At 43.8% G+C, this 19,882-nt stretch overlaps 1 protein-coding gene across 1 annotated transcript in view; it reads left to right on the top strand.

Annotated features, from left to right (window-relative positions):
• The window catches only part of SH3BGRL2 (SH3 domain binding glutamate rich protein like 2), a 30,142-nt gene extending 27,158 nt beyond the window's left edge, over positions 1-2,984 (top strand). The window contains exons 3-4 of the mRNA XM_026038468.1: positions 694-774; positions 1,917-2,984. Of these exons, the coding sequence (XP_025894253.1) occupies positions 694-774; positions 1,917-1,931 (96 nt within the window). The 3' untranslated portion in view covers positions 1,932-2,984. The remainder of the gene's footprint in view (positions 1-693; positions 775-1,916) is intronic.
• Positions 2,985-19,882: the final 16,898 nt, after the last annotated feature.

Raw genomic sequence — 19,882 nt, 5'->3', positions numbered from 1 at the left:
CCCTTATAAAAGGGAAGGAGTTTTTGGAACATCTCTTAACCTGTAGCTCTTCCTGGTTGGTAAAAGTGCTAGTAACACTTTTAACTTATCAACTTTCACATCTCAAGGTTGGCAACACTTGAGATCTGAGCCTGATCTTAGGAAGATGAACGCTAGATGTAACCTGTTTATAATAAAGAAGCTTATTTTATAGGAAAATATGGTAGTGTTTTATATTGAGCTATGTAATTGTCAAAGTCTGGGGTATGATTGTGGTTTTCCAAGGATACAATGGTGATGAAGTCACTGCTTCACCACAGGAGAATTAGTTAAGGAATTCAACTTCTGTAGGACTCTTCCTTGAAGTTTGAAAGTATTTTGTTTCCTAACATGCCATTTGAAAAACCCTTTGGAAACTTACCTTTAAGCACTTGATTACCTTTATGCCTACAAATGTAAATCAGCATTTATATTTTYCTGTCAAGTTAAGTAGTGAAAGATGTTAGAAAATTTGTGTATTTTTCTTTCATGTTGGAGTTGTTGATATTGTTCCACTTTAAAATGMTTGTTAGGTTTGCATAGGAGAATATGTGTAAGTATCAATGAATATTTTCCTGAAAATTATTATGAATTTTTCTCCACTGTAATGTATAGTATAGGGAGATCAAGCAGGAGACCAGTAGTACAAATATTGACTGATCTTTTTTCCTCTAGGATTACGATGGCTTTTTCGAATCAAAGGAAAGCAACACTGTCTTCTCCTTTCTTGGACTGAAACCTAGCTTGGCATCAAAGGCAAGTGTAATATTGCAGACTATTTATGAAATTTGTGAAATATTGAGATGAAGTTTTCTTTGAACAGAAAGAACTCAGTGTGTTCAGATGGACCATTATCTTGATAGCTCTCCATACCAACCTAATGCTAATGAGGTAATTGGAGCTGCTGCAGTGAGAGGTAGAGCATTTTAAATGAAACCAAGGTTTACATGCGAGTTAATTTGAGACAGCAAATGAATTAAGTTCAGGGAACATATTTGGCTTCCATTTATCAGTGTAAGTTGGAAGCAACTGACTTAATTGTAACAGAGAACTGAGCTTGGGTCTTAAACCCTGAGTAGCTGTAGCTAATAACACCAAAACATCATCTTTCTGGGCCAGCCTGCTGTAATGGGCCAGCCAGGATGACATTTACTCCTTGAGTATTAAAAAAAACATGCTGAAAAGGTGGAGCTGTAGCAACATTTTAGAGAACATATATAGCAGGACAGAGCAGAGAGCCAGGTAGCATGTTCCTGTTGAGGGCAGTGTAACAGAGGACACTCTCCTGCCTTATGGATATGATGAGGAGATGAGGATATGATGCTTCTATGGGCAGTAGATCAGATATCTAGGAGAAGATTTTCTTCTGGGTTTGGTTAGTAGTACTGTTTCAGGCCTAGCTTGTAGCCCTCCAGTATCTATAAAATTCCTCATTTGCCAGGAATTCCTTTATTTCTGGACTCCATGGGGGAGATGAGTAGGAGGCAACCTCAGCAGGGAGCCACAGAAACAGTTTATTTTGGCAGCCTGCCTTGTTTCCTATCTTGAAGAATTAGTTGTAGGAAAAAGGTGATCTCATCCTGAAACCAGAAGTAGCGCTTCTCTGCAGCTCTGTTCCTGGGAAATGGAGCCTGGTGTAGGTCTAGAGGAGTGTCCCTACAAATATGGTCAGATCACTGCTTGAGTCTGTTAAGAAAGTGATCAGCTTTTACAGGGACTAGGGCTAGGGGGTACCCCCATTACAAAGGATTTCCCTAGGTCAGACACTGAGAAAGGAGGAAGGGCTGGAAGGAGCACAGAAAGAGGATCAAACTCAAAAACTCGGGGGATGAGAAACTAAGAACACGTTATAGCATTAACAACCCTTTTTTCTTTCTTTCTTTCTTTCTTGAGAGTAGGAGTCAGAACCTTAGGAAACCTACCTGAAGCTTCAACAAGCCCATCTTCTGAATGAATGACCCTGCTCTTCAGCACGCGATGGCTTCCCTAATGGATCACTGTGATAGAGCCACACGCCTCATTGTGCATTCTGCTCGCCACTGGGATGGTGCTCGCCAACAGTATGGGGTTAATAGCTTGCCTGTGAAATGGGGTTAAGACTGAGCTGCTCATCTTCCTTTTCAAAAATACTCATTGCTGATGTTTCACATRTGTCTTTAGATAGCTTTTATAACTGGCACTCATCTTCTTTCTGACACGTGTTAGAGGGTGAATAGTGGTCGTGTAGGACCTCTATCGTTAATGGATTCCTTACCTTTTAAAATTCTTGTAACTTGGAATAACTGCACTTGGAATTAGCTCACCTGATAGTTAAAAGAGCTGGTGCTTGTTAGAAAGTTTGTGTTATTTGCAATCCGGTAGGTAAAAGCAGTCAATCTTACCATCTCAGTTCAACTTAAAAACTGCCATATTTCTGCTCTACCTTACTTTATTGTGATGTTTATACTAATGTATGGTTATTTTAGGAGACGTGAGCTGCTAACCTTAATCATGAAAACTTGATTTGCCTCATGAAGAACATTGCAACTGGCTGTTTAAAAAGAATTGTTACCAGGCAGGGAGTACCAAGATGAAATATTTTGACATGGGTCCTTTTTCAAATACAGGTAAAATATGCATGGATAGAAAATACTGATGGAAARCAAGGTCTCACAGCTAATGACTATATTAAGAATAATATAATAATTCTGTTAAGTGAGAAAGACTTAGCCAAAACCTTGAGTTTCCCTACAATAACATACTGCTCCACCATTATCCACCTAAGATATCCAGGATGATACTTTGATAGTGAAGGCTCAATCCTGGAGAAGGTTAAAAACTCTGCTGAGCACATCTAGCTTGCTCAGCTGTTGTTCCAATGAGCCTCCCTAGATATGAGAAGGGATGCCTCAAAGACAGGGAGAAAGCTGGATGTCTGCTACGCTGGATGAGGCTACAGCAGTYAGCCCTGCTGTGGAGCAAGAGCTAAGGAAAGGGAGATTGCCCCAGAGGCACTACTTGCATGCACATAGCAAAAATTAGGCCCTTAGCTTGCCAGTAAACATTGCAAAATGAAGTTTAGCATGAAGTCAAATCACATTCTGCATTTTGAATCACTTTTAGCTCCTTAAATAACAGCTAAGCTGCAATATAGTTTATGCTGAAGTGATTTCAGAATGGCTGGGTAGTGCTATTCCAGTAACTGTCCTTATGTCTTTGTATAAATGACAGAGTGCGAGAGCTTCTCTTCAATCCCAGCATCACTTACGCTGTGCTTTGAGGGAAGCCACACTTCCAAGGTTGTCTGCCTTGACTTCAGCAAGGATTTTGATGCAGTCTCCCATAAGATACTCATAGGGAAACTCAGGAAGTGTGAGTTAGATGAGGGCACAGTCAGGTGGATCAAGAACTGACTGGATGGCAGAGCTAAGAGGGTGGTRATAAATGGGGCTGAGTCCAGTTGGAGGCCTGTGGCCAGTGGTGTCCCCCAGGGGTCAGTGCTGGGCCCAGCGCTGTTCAACTTGTTCATCAATGACCTGGACGAGGGCACGGAATGCACCCTTAACAAGTTTGCAGATGACACCAAGCTGGGTGGAGTGGCCGACACTCCGGAGGGCTGTGCTGCCATCCAGAGGGACCTGGACAGGCTGGAGAGTTGGGCAGACAGGAGCCTCATGAGGTTCAATAAGGACAAGCGCAGGGTCCTGCACCTGGGGAGGAATAACCCCAGGCACCAGTACAGATTAGGGCTCGACCTGTTGGAAAGCAGCGTCCAGAGAGGGACCTGGGTGTCCTGGTTGACACCAAGTTAACCATGAGTCAGCAGTGTGCCCTCGTGGCCAAGAAGGCCAATGGGATCCTGGCTGTATCAGGAGGATGTTGCCAGCAGGTCAAGGGAGGGGATCCTGCCCCTCTCCTCAGCTCTGTTGAGGCTGCACCTGGAGTACTGTGTGCAGTTCTGGGCTCCTCAGTGCAAGAGGGATGTGGAGCTTCTAGAGAAAGGCCCACTGGAGAACAACAAAGATGATTACGGGACTGGAGGATCTCTTGTATGAGGAAAGACATAAGAGAACTGGGCCTGCTTAGCCTGGGGAAGAGAAGGCTGTGAGGAGATCTGATCAACATCTACAAATACTGAGGGGAGAATGCAGGGAGGATGGGGCCAAACTCTTCTTGATAGTAGTCAGTGACAAGACAAGGCGTAATGGGTAMAAGCTGAAACACAGGCAGTTCCATCTCCATGTGAGGAGGAACTTGTTTCCTGTGAGGGTGCCAGAGCCCTGGAACAGGCTGTCCAGGGAGGCTGTGGAGTCTCCTTCTCTGGAGATCTTCCAAACCCACCTGGATGCCGCCCTGTGCTCTGGGTGTCCCTGCTGGAGCAGGGGATTGGGCTGGATGATCTCTAGAGGTCCCTTCCAACCGCAACTATTCTGTGAAAAGCTTTTTTCTGTGAAAACTCAGAAACTCTCTTTTATGTTTATGACTGATGCCTTTGTTATTTTTATTTTTTTTATTATTATGCCGTTGAGCATTCAGAGGAAGAGTTTGGCACCATCCTTCTTGTTGCTCCCTTCCAGTCTACTGATAGATTCACCTCTTAAGTTTCTTTTCCCCTGAAGCCAATCCAGCTTCCTCAGTCCCTCTGCACAGGCCATGTTCCTTCAGCCCCTGGTGGTCTTCATTTAGTAGAGGGCTCCTCCCAGCCACTACTCATACATGGCCACCACCTGGTGCAAAATTTTACACTTTTTCATGTCAAATCCAAGGAGGTCTCAGATGATTCAAGGTTTTTGAGCTCCCCTTCACTGAGGTTCTTCTCTATGTAGTCAGCCACTCTCCCAAGTTGAGTGTCATTCGCAGAGAGTGCTGACGGTCACTCAGGATCATCATTCAAGTCCTTGATGAAGATCGTGAGCAACAGGAGACCTGTAGCCCCCAGATTTGGGGTAGGAGTTTACTTGAAATGACCAAGGTGTAATATGACCAACATTCATGACTGCTGATTGCTATGGTAAAGAATAGGTTGTCTTTCTATTAGTGTTGTTTCAGACACAATCTACTTAAAAGTAAATGTTTTTTTCCCTTAGAACAAAGGCCAATGAATAAATCAAGTTTTAAAAAGGAGAAGCTAAAAGAAACCACCCATAAATCAGTTTCTCTTTAGATCCTCCTGTGCCTCCTCAGCTCCATTAAAGGAGCTAGGTGGAACAYGAGCACACATAGATTTAACCCCATAGTTATATTTACTAGTCAAAATCTTGGCTATAGAACCCTGTCTAGCAGTTATCTCAAGCAGGAGCTGATAACATACATGTATGTATATGTATATATATTTTTCAGAATTATATAGTTGCCTGTGGTAAGTTATTGTGACATTCTTGTCACTAATCCCATATTTTTATGAAACCCAAGCATTCACTATAAGAATGTGACCAAAAAAAAAAAAAAAAAAAGAGCCAGAGTTGTACTTTCTTAACTTTAACAAATTCTATGTAACTCTTTCTAAGGAAAATTATTTAACTTTGCAAAGAATATGGATATAAATTTACATAACTGCATAGTCAGTTACAGAGAAGCCATCCTGGATTTATCATGTACTTGATATGTTGTGAACTTTGAGAACTGCCTGAAGACCCAGTTTGAAAAGCTTACAGAAATAAGTATGTCCACATGAGTAATCCCAGTCTTACTTATCTCACACTTACTCGTCTAGGGCTGAATTGCTTTCACAAAATTCCTCCAATTTTGGTAACTGCAAAATAGCAGCCTGTAGTTCAGTGGACAGCAAATTCTGTTATAGCTATTAAGTAAAAATAGCTTATTTCAAAGTGTGCATATGGGCGCAATCAGTTGTATGGACATCAATACTAGCTCCAGAGGCACTCTACTTGCTGGTGTGGATTGGCTTTATCAGTCCAGTAGATTATTTGCTTTTGAATTTAACTGTAAGTGGCTAGATTATTTGGAAAAAAAAAAAAGTATGTGTGTTGTTTAAATGTATATTTTGTCTAATGTGCTACAGCCTTATTTTTGTAATTAAAGCAAGTAGAGTTTTAGTTTGTTACCTAAGACAGCCTGTTATTTTTTAAAACAGTTTTGTAGGAATGAAATGTAACTAATCAGGTAACTGAAAAGCTGTGGAAATTAGACCTGCTGTTGCAAGAAACAGCAAGTTCCTAATTTTGTTTAAAACCTACTTGCATGGAAGGAGGTCTGCTTGAGAGCCAGATGATGACATTTTTAGCTGATGCTTGCAACTAGGCCTCTTTTTAAAGGGAGAACAGTGTGGAGTAAACTTTAAATCTTATATATCTAAATTTGCTATGTGGGCATATGTGCACACACACATTCACTGTATCAGTGGCTTGGATCAGAGATGCTTCTGCTAGTGCCACACACTGCTGGTTAGTGCCTTGTCAGAGAGACGACTGTTACTGTAGGGGCCTCTTAGACTCTCTGGGACCCRAAGGAGATAGTTTCTATGACTTATTTTTTTTAATAATGCAGTAAATAGATGTGGAGCCCTGAGAAGAAAGGCACATGTTTGTAATGCTGAAACGCTTTTTGGTAATGCTGAAATGCTTTTTGATGAGTCTGATAAATTCTTGATTTTTCTTAGTGTAGCTTTCTCTCCCTCCCTCCTTTCCTCCCTCCCTTCCTCCCTCCCTCCCTCCTTTCCCTCCCTTATTTTTTTTCCCTGCATATGGCATATTTTATAATCAAGCCTTCCAAGGAAATAGTCCTGGGGTAAAGCCCCCTAAATCCATGTTCAGGCTCAAAAATACCCGCCTGTTTGAAGTGCTGAGCAGCCCAGGTGCTACGGCTGACGTGAAGAGTTGCTGCCCAGCTCTCAGTAGCCTCCTTGCTTCTCCCTCCCTGTATCTTCTTGTCAGGTTGCTTATTTTGGGAGCCAAATTCTTGGAATAACATTACTCAGAAGTAGGAGCCTAAGGTTTTAGGCYGTGCCTTGTGGCAAGGGAGCTGCCTTCATGTGAGGGTGCGAGTGGGGTCTTATCCAGGATGTGCCAAATCCCTTTAGTCGTCCTTGACGTGTCCATCCATTTTGGTAGCACCACTTGYGTGAGCAGCGCGAGGGGTCAGCACAGAGGGTTCGCCCTGCTCGGGGGAAACGTTTCCGAAGGGCAGGTGGCACCTTTGTGTCTGTGGGGAGCTGCTCATGCGCGGGCCTCCTGGCCCGGCCTCTACCCTCTTGCTCGTGAAGGGCTCCTCACGGATTCGGAGGGGAAATGGCGAATGGAGCCAGGGCAGGCTGGGCTTTCCCCCTTCTTCCCGCATCCTCCCTCTCCCTGGTATGCTGTGTCCGGATCCCGGCCTGCTCCAGCTCCTGCCACACCACGGGCTAGGCCGGCCTGCGCTGTGAGGGTGTCCTCACTTTGTAGCCCGGCGGGAGACGGGGCACCCTGCATCCCAGGCTGCGCACACGTGGCGTTTTACATSATGTATCACGACTGTGTTCGTCTAATAAAAAATGTAACTCGAAAAAAAGAATATGCTGGGTCGCTGTTGTTTGTGCCGAAGAAAACAATGGAAAAAGAGAGAAGCGGAGTCTGCGTCTTGCTGCAGCTCCCTCTGGTGACTGCCTGGCGTTGCAGCTCAGCCAGCCTCGGCCCGGGAAGGGTTTTGGAGCAACCCCCGAGGGAGGGAAGAACCTGGTTCTGCAGGGAGCTGAGCAGGTTTGGGCCCCGCTCATTTCATGGGAACAATAATATGCGTGGGAACAATAATATGCAGAGTATCCACCCTGCATAGATCTACTATAGGGAGATACTCTACATATTATTGTTCCCATGAAGTCAACAGGGTAGATACTCTGCATATAGATACTCTAAGTCTTCCATGATAAAGAGACTTCCAGTTTTCTCACTTGACTTAGTTGATAAATGTCATAGAAATGAAGCACAGATCCTTTGAGAATGGCTAGGAAGTTTTCACATGTCGAAATTATGCTCCTGGAGCTAAAATGATCAGGAAAATTTGCACTTYTTACTTTTTGCCTGTAAGTTACTATTTTGATCATCCATGTTGGCTCTCCAATCTTTGGCTAAGGCATTTAGATAAATCTTTCACTATAAAGGACTGACAGAAGGTAGAAGCTTGCATCAATTTGTCCCTAGCTCATCATTCATATGTATAACTTGTAATCCCTCCCAGATTATGTCTAAAACTTATCTACTACCTCCAGTATAAACACTGCTAGGAAAACTCGAGCGATTTGTGGCATCATCTRTACCCTGGAGTGAGATACAGTCACTTACTGTAAGACAGGACACGTAAGAGAGATGTGAATGAGCACRCAGGGAAGACCCAGCTGCAAAGCTGAGTCTGTGCAGCCATGAGGAGACCCTCAGTGGGRCCTCTCAGGAGAGCAGAGAGGAGCCCTAGCATCTTCCACCACAGGTAGACCGGTCCAAGGAGGAGGTGTGATGTACCATGGTGTTGCAGGCTGTGTATGTGTTTATATTCCCTTCTTGTTCCACCTCAGGCTGACAGTCTGGGCTGTGAGAAAGGGCTCCTGAACTGGAGTATTATCTTGATTCGATTTTTGGGTGCCGGAAGGGCTTTCCTCCTTCATTTCACAGGTTTGATCAGGCCGTCACCAGGGACACCTTCACGCTTTCGTCTGAAACAACCTCATGCAGGCAGCACAGCCTAACAGAGGTGAAAGTGGTTCTGGCTGCAAATCCTCCCTGGTGGTTTTGTTGCCTAAATTGATTACCTAAGTGGTGACTGGTTTACAAAATTCATTCCCTCGATGAATTTGGGGAATATTAGGAAATTACAGGATTAAGTAAATAGCGCTATAAAGAAAAGATTGGTTACATGCACACACAAAAAAAAAAGGGTTAAAAGGTCAAAAAAGAGATTTTTTTTTAGATATCTGGGAACCCAGGGGGCTTCATGAATGTCCCTTCCCTCTCYCTGTGCTCCAAAGTGCTCCTAGCAGGAGGATCCTGCTGCAATGAGAACCAAAACCCTCTCTGGTTTCTGCCTTTGAAGTCAGCTTTCTTCATGCAGCAGCTCTGCGYCCACCTGGGATTGCTCCCTGCTGTCTCATGCAGGAGCGAGAAGTTACGTTTTTTCACCTAACACACAGGCAAGTGAACGGGATGCTGATTCTGAGCTTTCCCAGTCCCAGAGATAGCACATCTCCTCCCAGCCTGCTAAGAGATGTGGCCTCTCTTAACTGCTGTGCTGCAGACCCTGCCTACCACTCCTTACACGTCCTTGGCAGTACAGGAGCAATTCCACCAAATCCAATGGACATAACGACGTGCAAAACGAATTCCCAATGAGAACTGCACCTTGATGTCTCTGTGTTACAGTACCTTAATTAAATAAACAAGCTCGGTGGCCTAAGTGATTCTACTGGGAGCCCATGGCAGAGGCTGCCCTCAGCTCATTCCTGGCCTCGTTTCTCCGAGTACCACAAAGTGCTGTCGTGAGGTGTCTCCTGCACCAGCAGGACTTGGTTGGCACTGTGACTGCCCGAGCAGATGGCGCTGCCATCCGGGAGTGCCGAGCAGAAGCCAAGGCTGCTTTTCCAGCTTTTCCAGCTGCCTTGCGGAGACCTTGGGCTGTCCTCGGCTGCACCACTGCCCCAGGGATCCCCATCCCCACAGCGCCACTGAAGGAACATGGAGCAAACCGGCTCTAGCGGAAGGTACAAGTCCCTTTCTTACGTTTTCCTGTTTCCTTTTTGTAGGATATGCCTTCTCTTCTAGGTATTTTATGGGAGTAGCGTAAATTTCAGTTTAACTTACGGAAGAGTTTTTAGATTTTTAGGCAACTGTATAGCACTGCTGTCAAATACAGTATCGAGTCATTAGGCTAAATTGCAGTAACGTCAGTAATGGTCCTGCAGAGCTCTGCTACTTCAGCCCGAACTGGTCATTTCAACTCCTTTGGCACATCTGTGCTCTGTGCAAAGTGTGGGTATCCATTAARCCCATGTAGGACAAAAGTAGCAGCATTTCAGTGTAAGAAAATTTCAGAGATTGCCTTAACTATTTGGCCTGGAGAACATCCCTTGGGTCACCAAATACCCTGCCATTTCCATTATCACATAATTCATTTTATAAAACTTTCAGCTTCCAGCAAAAAACACCAGTCTGGACTTGGTCTAAATTTTCTTTTTCTTTCTTTTGTCTCCACTGTCTCACTTGGAAGGTTATCTCAAATCCCAGTGCTCCTGCATGAAAACTAACCCTTCCAAATTCCTGCTGAAATGTATTCATGGCCTGTTTTGTCCCTTGTTCTTATGCAATTGTGTCCATTTAAACAAGTCTCCCTGATCAGAGTTTGCCTATTGTATGTACTTATATCATGGTTTTCTGCCTGGTCTTAGCTATGCTTCTGTCACATTGAAAAAAATATTGTGCCTCCTGCTCACCGCAGCAGCCTTCTCTGCGTTGGTTTGCTTATTTAGAAAAGCAGCAGTGACTTTCAGTGCTTTGGGGAATAGGAAAATTGTGGTTAACCTAAGACATTGTCACCTGCAACCCTTTAAATCAACACTAATCTCCTTTCCCATCAGAGTTAAACACTGGTTTTTGTTATACATCCCCGGGGCTGGGGATGCTCTGCTCTGTAGACCATAGACCGACTGCTGTGTTTCTTGTTGCTGCTGTTCAGCACTCCTCTGCWGCTATTTCAGCTCATTCCAGAGGCAGCCCTGGATGAATAAAACACATAGACAGAGGCTTAGCTCATCATTAGCGTTCCCCAGGGCATGGGGCAGCAAAGGTAAGTTGAAGAGGGCAGAAGTGATGCCAGARCCCTGGGTAGCCTGAAGAGCCTGGGGCCACATGGGATCTTCTGGCTCCACCGATGTCCCCAGAAGACCCAGCTGGCTGGGTGAGGATTTCCCCCCTGTGCAGTGATTTACCCGTGGGCGGGTGAAAGAGCTGCATTTGCTAAATGCATGAGTTAAACATTCTCTTGGCACACTTTAACCTTCAGTTAATTCAAAGATGTCAGAAAATCGATAGCCGGATGGGCGCCTAGAGTTCTAGGAGCCTCAGAAGTCAAATAAGGCTCTTGGAAACAACGTATCTTATGTTTAAGCTAATAGTCTTCCAAAAATATATATCAGTTTTATGTATAGACATATATATGGAGTTAAAAAAAAGAAAAAGGGTAGGTAAAGGAAGATCCTCATTCAAGATCCTCATTCTATGCTAATTTAAAGAAGGAGCACAACTCTTCACAGGAGACTGTAGACATACTGGCATTAAAAAACCTTAAGTGAGAGGTCTGAAAAGACCTGTTGCTGGCATGGGTGAGGAAACGGCTCCTTTTCCCCAAGCATGGGCACTTCTCTTTCCTTGCCCAGGTACTGTTGTCCTGCAGGGAGCTCAGGCTCACCGTCCCTGCCAGGGCTGTGTGCTGCTGCTGGGCCCCTTTGCTTCCCATCACAGAGAAATGGGACAAGCTCCTGGAACACCTTTTTGGGGGATAGTTATCCTCCACGGGGATAATCAACCTCCACTGTAAAGTAACATCCATCAGAAACCTCCTTGCATGCAGTACCAGCCAAGATCCTTGGAGCAGAGGCACCACTGCTGCAAAGGGCCTTACAAGGGCTCGTTCTCTCCAGATCCCAACCAAAGGATGCTTTCATGGTTAATAGGAAGAACATTAATACTTCCTATCTCATAAAACCACTGAGACCAAAATACAAAYAGTGACTACCTCAGTGGTTTGTTCAGCAAGGAGGGGGTGAGACTTTTGGATGAACTATCACAGTAACTTATTCAATTGCCTTCTTGTTTCTCCTACAACTTATCTGACATGTTGAAAGACCTCCTAGAATATCACCAGAAAACAGTGAARTAATGTGCCTGATGGCCACATCCTATGGCAGTTAGCCCAGAATATCTCACATGAGATGAAGGCCCTGATCGAGGATGGCAGAAGCTTTGCTTTGGCCCCTCTGATGGGGAAATAAAGTCCTGCCTTGTGAGCCTTGCTGATCTCAGTCATCTAATGGTATCAGACATGCTGAGAAGCCATATTATAAGTGATTGATAACCCTCAGGACAATCCAAGAATGATGCAGGTTTGCTCCTCAGCTTGGTTTTCCAGACACACTGTCACATGGGATGAGTCTCATGAACAAACTGATGCAGTTGGTAGAACTGATCCAGGCAGGACTTTGGCCCTCTGTGAGGAGGTGTGTGTGAGCGCAGAGACAGRATGTCCTGTCTGTCACTGACATCTAGAGGACAGCACAGAAGGCACAAATAACGTAGCCAAACCTTGAGCATAAAAATTTATTTTTGTAATAAATTACCTGACAAATGGAAAGCCTTAAATGGAGCTCATCAATTCAAAGTGTTGGATGTTCAACAGGCAGGTTGCTGACCTCCTTTCTCGATGTGCCCCATGGTCACTCTCATGGGCATGGGACAGGAGTGACGCAGGCCCTACTCCGGCAGCCAAGACCATGAGGGATGAGGGGAGTGGGACAGAAAGGCCATCATCATGTGCAGATGAAAGTCTGTGACTTTCTGAATTAGTGCTCAGGGTCGTCTTTGAGTATTTTGCTCACTGCAGACACTGACATTACATTTGTGAGGAACCAGTACTGCTAACTCCTCCCAGAGCCTCCTGGAGCCTCAGGAACCCTCATTTCCCCTCTCGGGGAAACATGGATTTAAGAGCCAATAAAGGAGCAAGGTTGGTCATTTCCAACTGAGAGGCTGAGTGAGCTGGGCCTGTTTTCTCTGGAGAAGAGAAGGCTGAGATGGTGTCACCGAAAACCGGGAATAAACCTCTTAACACCAATGTAGTATTAAGAAGCAGGCATTCACTTTATTGCAGCRCTGGATGCACRGGGGATAGCTCCACCTATCGTGYATRYCCTAGGGGGTGCTTGCTAARACTTTTATTTCTCTATTATCYACATATGCATTAAATTCTAGGAAATGATYATACAYAKTCATTCCATTTCYTGGAACTAATTACAATATACCCCACCCTCACACGCATGCGCCCTCTGTCTCTTTGGTGGTCTCTGGTGGTCTTTTTGAGACCCCCTGGTGGTTGTCTTCCCGGAAGTCACTTCCATATATGGCTTCATTTTGACTCAGTAGGCCCTGTTTTGGTTCTACTGTCCTGCTTCAGCCAGTTCCACRAAGATACGGTGGTCCTTAYCTTCGTCTTCTACCGGTGTTTGCTCCTTTTGTCTGTATTCTCTCATAATATACCAGCAACGACATTGAAAATATGGCCTTGGGTGCATCTTCTTCTGGGGTTTCTCATAACAATGGGATATGATTAATATGTATAAGTTCAGGAAGGGAGAATGCAGGGAGGAAGGGGACAAGCTGTTTTCACTGGTGGCCAGYGATAGGACGAGGGGTAATGGCCACAAGCTGGAGCACAGGAAGTTCCGTCTCCAGGTGAGGAGCAACTTCTGTACAGTGAGGGTGACAGAGCAGTGGAACAGGCTGCCCAGGGAGGTTGTGGAGTCCCCTTCTCTGGAGATCTTCCAAACCGGCCTGGATGCTGCCCTGTGCTACATGCTCTAGGTGTGCCTGCTTGAGCAGGAAGGTTGGACTAGATGATCTGTAGAGGTCCCTTCCAACCTTAAATATTCTGTGATTCTGTGATTCCAGGCACTGGGATGAGCGCAGCGTGTTGAGCACAGTGCTAGCAGGTGAGGACAAGGTGCCTCCACCATCCCACCGTCCTGGGATGGAGGGGCAGGAGCTGCCTTGCTCTGCTCCAGAAGCAACCAGGAGTACTGTGAAGTCCTCTAGTTTATTTGTATCACATGCATTTTATGCTTGCCTTTAAGATGTCTGTAACAGCAAAGAGGATGCATTTTTATGCCTCTGTTAATGCAAGGTAAGCCAGCTTTTTGTGAAAGAAAAAAAAGTAGGGAGATTCCCAGGAAATTAATTTTAATTTTAGACATATTTTCACAGTCAGCTCCTGTTCCTGATGCAGCTGAAAGTGATGAATATAAAAACTATTGGAGACAGCCTATCTCCTGGTCCTTATGCCAGCACCACACTCTRCAAATGAATTGCTGGAGAGTCTGAAGCAGGGCCTCATGCTGTTTCCAGAAAGCCTCATGGAGTCAACTTTTAACCATTTGCAACTCTTTGGATAGAGCTACTTGTTTTTGGCCCAGGAGAGGCTCAAGAAACGCCAAGAGTCAAGGAGCCTTTTCCCTCATGGGCAGTGCCAAGCATGAACACGAGAACTCATTGCCCCATTTCGGTCCTGCCAAATAGACACCTACTCCAGCTATTTCCCAGATTCAACATGTAAACCCAGGCCTGAACTAATGCCAGCAAACACTGTGTCCTTGTAAAGGAGAGAGTGGGCATAAAACTAAGGTGAGTAAACTGTCTTGCTTCAAGTTAATAAAAAATTTTAGAGGGATTTTAATTAAACTCACTCTACATTTAACTAGTTTTTCTCATGCTTTCATCTTTGTCCCCTGAATTTACAGGGCAGAAGCCAATGAGGGCAGGGAATGTGCTAGTTGTAAACTGTGCTGCTGCTTCTCCATGGGGCTGCAAGGCTGCTGAGCGACGCTCCCATGAGTCAACCCTATTTCTGGGTATTTTGCAGCTGGGGAGGTTCCCGATGGTTTATAAGGAGTGTTGCTAAAGACCTGTGAACATGTTGTGAACYGCCAGGTCAGGAATGCCTGACATTTCCACAGCCCTGTTTTATTTTACTGGATTGTCGAAAGGGCAGAGAGATCATGAGCAGAGCTGCTCCTGATTGCTGTGGCGGYGTTATGCACCATGTCCTTCCTCTGCCCCACAGCACAATGCTGGGGTGAGCAGGCACACACAAATATGAAAATAAACAAATAAACAAACAAATAAATAAAAAAGGCTATCTACAATGAGAATGTAGCACACATAGGAAATATGTTGGCAAGTGAGTGTGTACATCTCTTAGCAGAGCTGGACTGTAGAGGGATTTCCTGCCTTGCAAAGCAGTACAATTCTTCCTGCATGCAGGTCAACACTACATGCATTTAGCCATTTACAGAATAGCTAGTAGCCAAGTGGCCAGGGCCAGTCTGCTCCAGACTGACAGTAGTTCTGCAGAGATTCCACACAGCCCGTACAGTTCTGCTGTGTAGAAATGAGTATTTCCAGGAACACAAGTACTCTGCACCCCCCTCARCACAGGAACTACTGCTCTAAGGAGACTCCCGCTGCACTTTGCCCATGGAAACTCTCAGGGATCACAGAATMACAGAAGGGTTGAGGTTGGAAGGGGCCTGTAGAGATCATCTAGTCCAACACCCTGCTCCAGCAGGGACACCCRGAGCACGGGGCACAGGGCGGCATCCAGGYGGGTTGGGAAGAYCTCCAGAGAAGGAGACTCCACAGCCTCCCCAGGCAGCCTGTKCCAGGGCTCTGTCACCCTCACAGGGAAGAAGTTCTTCCTCATCTGGAGGAAACACAGGCACTTCCTGTGTTTCAGTTTACCCATTGCCCCTTGTCCTGTCACTGGTAACCACTCAGAAGAGTTTGGCCCCAAACTTGGCTTGGCTTCATGCAAGCCCTGGCGAAGCAGAAGTTTGGACCACACAGAGATCCTCCAGCTCAGGAGGCCGGCTCCCTCACCTGGGCCAGGGGCCACTTCCCCGAGCACCCCTGTGTGAGGATGGTCACTGCAAACCCAGGGGCACCGTTCTGGGCCCTTCTGCAGCACCTGAGAAAGCAGCTGTGCGGAATCAGAGCCTTCATGCTTAGGAGGAGATCAAACACCACGAGTCCAGGAGGCTTAGCTCCCTGTCATGCAGGCTCCACTGCTTAAGCTGGTTGTTAAAGAAAATCAATTTTAAAAGCAGATGGTTTAATTAGAGCACCAGGCTTGCTCATTGTAAAACTGTGTCTCTAGATATTTTTACTGCTTTATTAACAACTCTCTTGTACTTACTCCTTTTCCATTACTTGACAGATGCTTTCATCAAGGTTATATAAAGCCCTATTTTCATCCCTACTTTGCCTAGAAATAAAGAAAAACTAAAATACATATTAATAATAATATTGAGAGCTAAATATTTACCACTTAAGTTTTAAAGTACCAAGTGCAATCCCAAGCCTGTTATGCAGAAGTTGTTATTGTYTTGTGATTGTATCTGTATAACTAAGCATGATTTCTCCAGGGAAGCAGCTATTTTACTGRTGCTGACAGGAGCTCAGGAGCTCTACACTGAAAACGAAGAGTAGGAGAGAAATATCTCTTCTTCCATGGACCAATGGGAATGGGAAAATTCCCTCAGAGAACCCAAGTGCTGCTGTTGTCAGCCAGCAAATTAGTTTGATATTTGWCAGGACTCAGTTAAAAAGTGCTACTTCCACTAGATGTGTTTCTGAGCAACTAAATCTTGCCAGAATTATTATAGAATGTCACAAGCTGATGGTCAGGATGACCAGCCAATGTTACATTTTTGGAAAACAAAAATGTGCTTTTCTTACAATCGGAACTGTCTGGACTACAAGTTCCTTTAAAGMAATCTATAGTCATAGCACCCACAAGACGTCAGTAGTCCCTTTTTCCATTACTTTAGGTTACATCCTTTCCATAATTAATGACATCATCAAGGTCATAGTGACCCTATGAATATCCTGTCAAAAGCTCTGTCTCATCAACTGACTTTTATCATCAGATAAAATACATCATCATTCTGTTGACGTTAACTACACGCGAAATACTGAAGACGGCCTTTGGCTTTGCTGTTTGTTTTTTAACCAGTTCAAATAATGAAARGATGAAATTTGGCTCCAAAGTGCCTTAGTGATCTTGAAGGTCTCTTCCAAGCATAATGTTTCTAAAACTCTGATTCTATGGTGCCAAGATCTCTAAATTCATGTGTGTACATATGAGCAAGGTTTCAAGGTTTCTGTTGCAGGCAATGGACCTTAGGGAAGGCTCAGCTGAGCTGCCTACATGAAGGCATTTAGTGCCACGGAAAATGTGCTCCACTGCAACGTGCTCCAGCTGCGGTTCCAGAGATGCAGAGACCTTCTGCAGCTCCCCCATCCCCTCTGCCCATCCAGGTAGTCACCTTGCCCTGGAGAAAAAGCTGGTTTGTTCCCTGGGCTCATTTACTGTGTTGGTGGCTCCCCAGGGCGTATGGGCACCATAGGCACCTGCTGGGCCCACATACAGTTATATACGTTTGTGAGTGTAAGTCTGGATCCAAAATCAGTCTTCACTCAGGAACTTTCTACTTAATCTGCAGTAATTCTGAAAAATCTTAAAATGATGAAGAAACGGTTTGAGGTAAGAGGAAATAAGCCAGAAAGGTCTTCCTAAGGTGTTTTAACAGTAGTTATATTTTAGAGGAAAAAGCTTATTTCATCATAAAAGACCAATCAAAGCCAAATTTTGTCACACAACATTGAGAGTGTCAGCCCTGTTAAACAAATCTTTTCTCCAAACCTCTTTGGTTTATATTACATTGATAAAAATAAAYRTAACTTCAGAAAATATTTTAATTATGTATTTATTTTAACTTACATAACTTTATCTCAGCAATGACTCAGAAATAGGCCCCATATATCTTTTTTTTTTCCTGCAAATAAATCTCTTTAAAAAACAAAGTATGGTCAAAGGAAGGGTATTTGACAGCAAAAGCCACTATGAGCAGATGTAGAACTATCACCCATAGCACCYGGCATCACAAATTTTTACCATGCAACTACTCTGCCTTTCACCTCATACCATCGTAGAGACYAAAAAATTGAATGTTTTCATGACCCACGTTACAGCATCATTTCCAGGGATGAAATTCTCAACCTTCAAGAACTGATACAGAATCTAAAAATAGCTAATTTTCTCATCAAAGCGATATGTTTTTGGAATGAAAATGTACTTATTTCTAGTAAAGCTCTAATATGGCCCTGTCGGATCTCACGTACCAAGAAAAGGCAGGAGATCCTTGAAATCTTCTTGACAGAAAGACAAGAAAAAGAGCAGAGTGACGTCAAAGTTCTTTAAGAAGTTGCCTTTAATGAAGAACAGACAGTATGCATTAATCTGAGCACAGGCATTTACAGATACTGTGTAGTTTAAGCAAAAGAAGCCATAATCCTCTGGAGTTTACAAGTGTTCTGCATAAAGTGAAACAATTTGGTTGACATCTGCCTTTACAGCAGATTTCAAGAGCATCCAGCTCTTCTAGTTTATTCATAATTAAATGGCATCAGAAACATCTGCTTTAAAAAATAAAATAAACCTCACAAAGCAGTTACAACTGTGTAATCTATATTTTATTTTTTCAAAGCAATGGGACCATATTCTTTCACAAATGACCTTTAATTAAACTCGCTTTTCTAACTACCTCTGTAAATACTGACACACTCCATGCCTTGTTAACACAGTAAATTACTAAACCAGAAGCGATAGCAAATGACTTTTGTTCGGATGAGATTATTGGGGATGGAGCTGCCGTTTTCATAGTTCATCAGTAGCAGCATCAGGAAAGACCAAACAAAATTGGTTCCTAGAAAATCATACCAACATGTCATGTTCTGTGGGAAGAAACTGCAGAAAGGGAGGTATAAGGTGGTGAAGAAGAAGTGAAAAAATGGAAAATGGAAAAAAAGGCAGAGAATAAAATTTAAAACSAGTCACTGAACAAACAAACAAATGGGATATTCTGATGGTAGGATTGCAGATGCCTACAGAGAGTGGTGAAGCTGACCAGGATGGGGTGGAAACCCGTTGGACAACCTGCTGGACTCTACATTAGGTCTATGTCTGACAAACTTGGAGGGGAGGGGGATAGAGAAAGAGGGGTAAAATTGCACCTTAATAAGATGTGGTATGAGAGRATACCCATAAAGCTGTAGCCTTTGCTATGTGTACTGAAAAACCTTAAGAGTAAGAAATGATAACTCAGTAACTGGGTATATTTGTGTAAAGAAAGAATAAAGAACTGTAAATTGGAGAAAGCAATGGGTTCATATTGAATTAATTTATTGATAATTTATCTACAAGATTGTTAATAGCTTGTTAATAAGTATTATAAGCTTTTTAATGAGCTCCATCTCATGCCTGTGATCTAAGGGGCGAGTTTTGGTCCTTGAGCTAGCAAAAGGTCAGGTAGGCCAGTTTTAAGGTATCACTTGTGTCAAAAGAAAAATGACATTCACAGGCGGTATCCCCACATGAACCAGAGCTGTTACAGAGTAAAGTCACACAGATTTAAAGACAGAAGCCACTTTGCATTAGTAGGATGGAGCCAAGAAGCTTCCATTAGAGAAGTCTGGGATATAGAATTTTGGAAGAGCTGTGCATGGAGAGAGCAGAACAACTGAGGGAAAATTCCTAAAGTGTAAGGAGCAAGGTGGAATGGAAATATTAATTTCAAGGGACTCACATAAAGATATCTGTCAGACTATTACAGTTTCCCATGAGAGCTTTGAGTCTCATAAATAGAATAAAACCATATTCAATCACAGAAAAATCATAGTGCTGTCACTCATTCTTGAAAAATACTCTGCAYGTGGTTTTGAACATCCTTCTTGTTATTGGAAAGCCATCTCTGCATTCAACAGACATTTTTTAATACATGCACAGTTAAGGTGAAATATTTGTTGCCAGATGTGTAGTTAACTGGGGCTTTGCTCTTTATGATGATGAAACATGGATACATTTAGAAACCAAATGAGTAGTATACATCATCTCTGAGCTGGCTGGTAAACTAATAATGTAGTGGTGTTCCCTGTTAACCATCTGCTCTGCTACATAATGGTTCAGAGCTGAAAGCCATTGAAAGCCATCTTATCAACAGCACAAGGGTCTATGCAGTCTTGCACATCCACATAGGTCTTGGAGTGCAAAGTAATGACAAGCTCTCATTGGGTTAAGCAAT

This window comes from Nothoprocta perdicaria, unplaced genomic scaffold (genome assembly GCF_003342845.1).
Source record: "Nothoprocta perdicaria isolate Ctin4 unplaced genomic scaffold, notPer1 scaffold_21, whole genome shotgun sequence".
Classification (NCBI taxonomy): Eukaryota; Metazoa; Chordata; class Aves; order Tinamiformes; family Tinamidae; genus Nothoprocta; species Nothoprocta perdicaria.
This window is presented reverse-complemented; position numbering and strand designations above follow the sequence as displayed.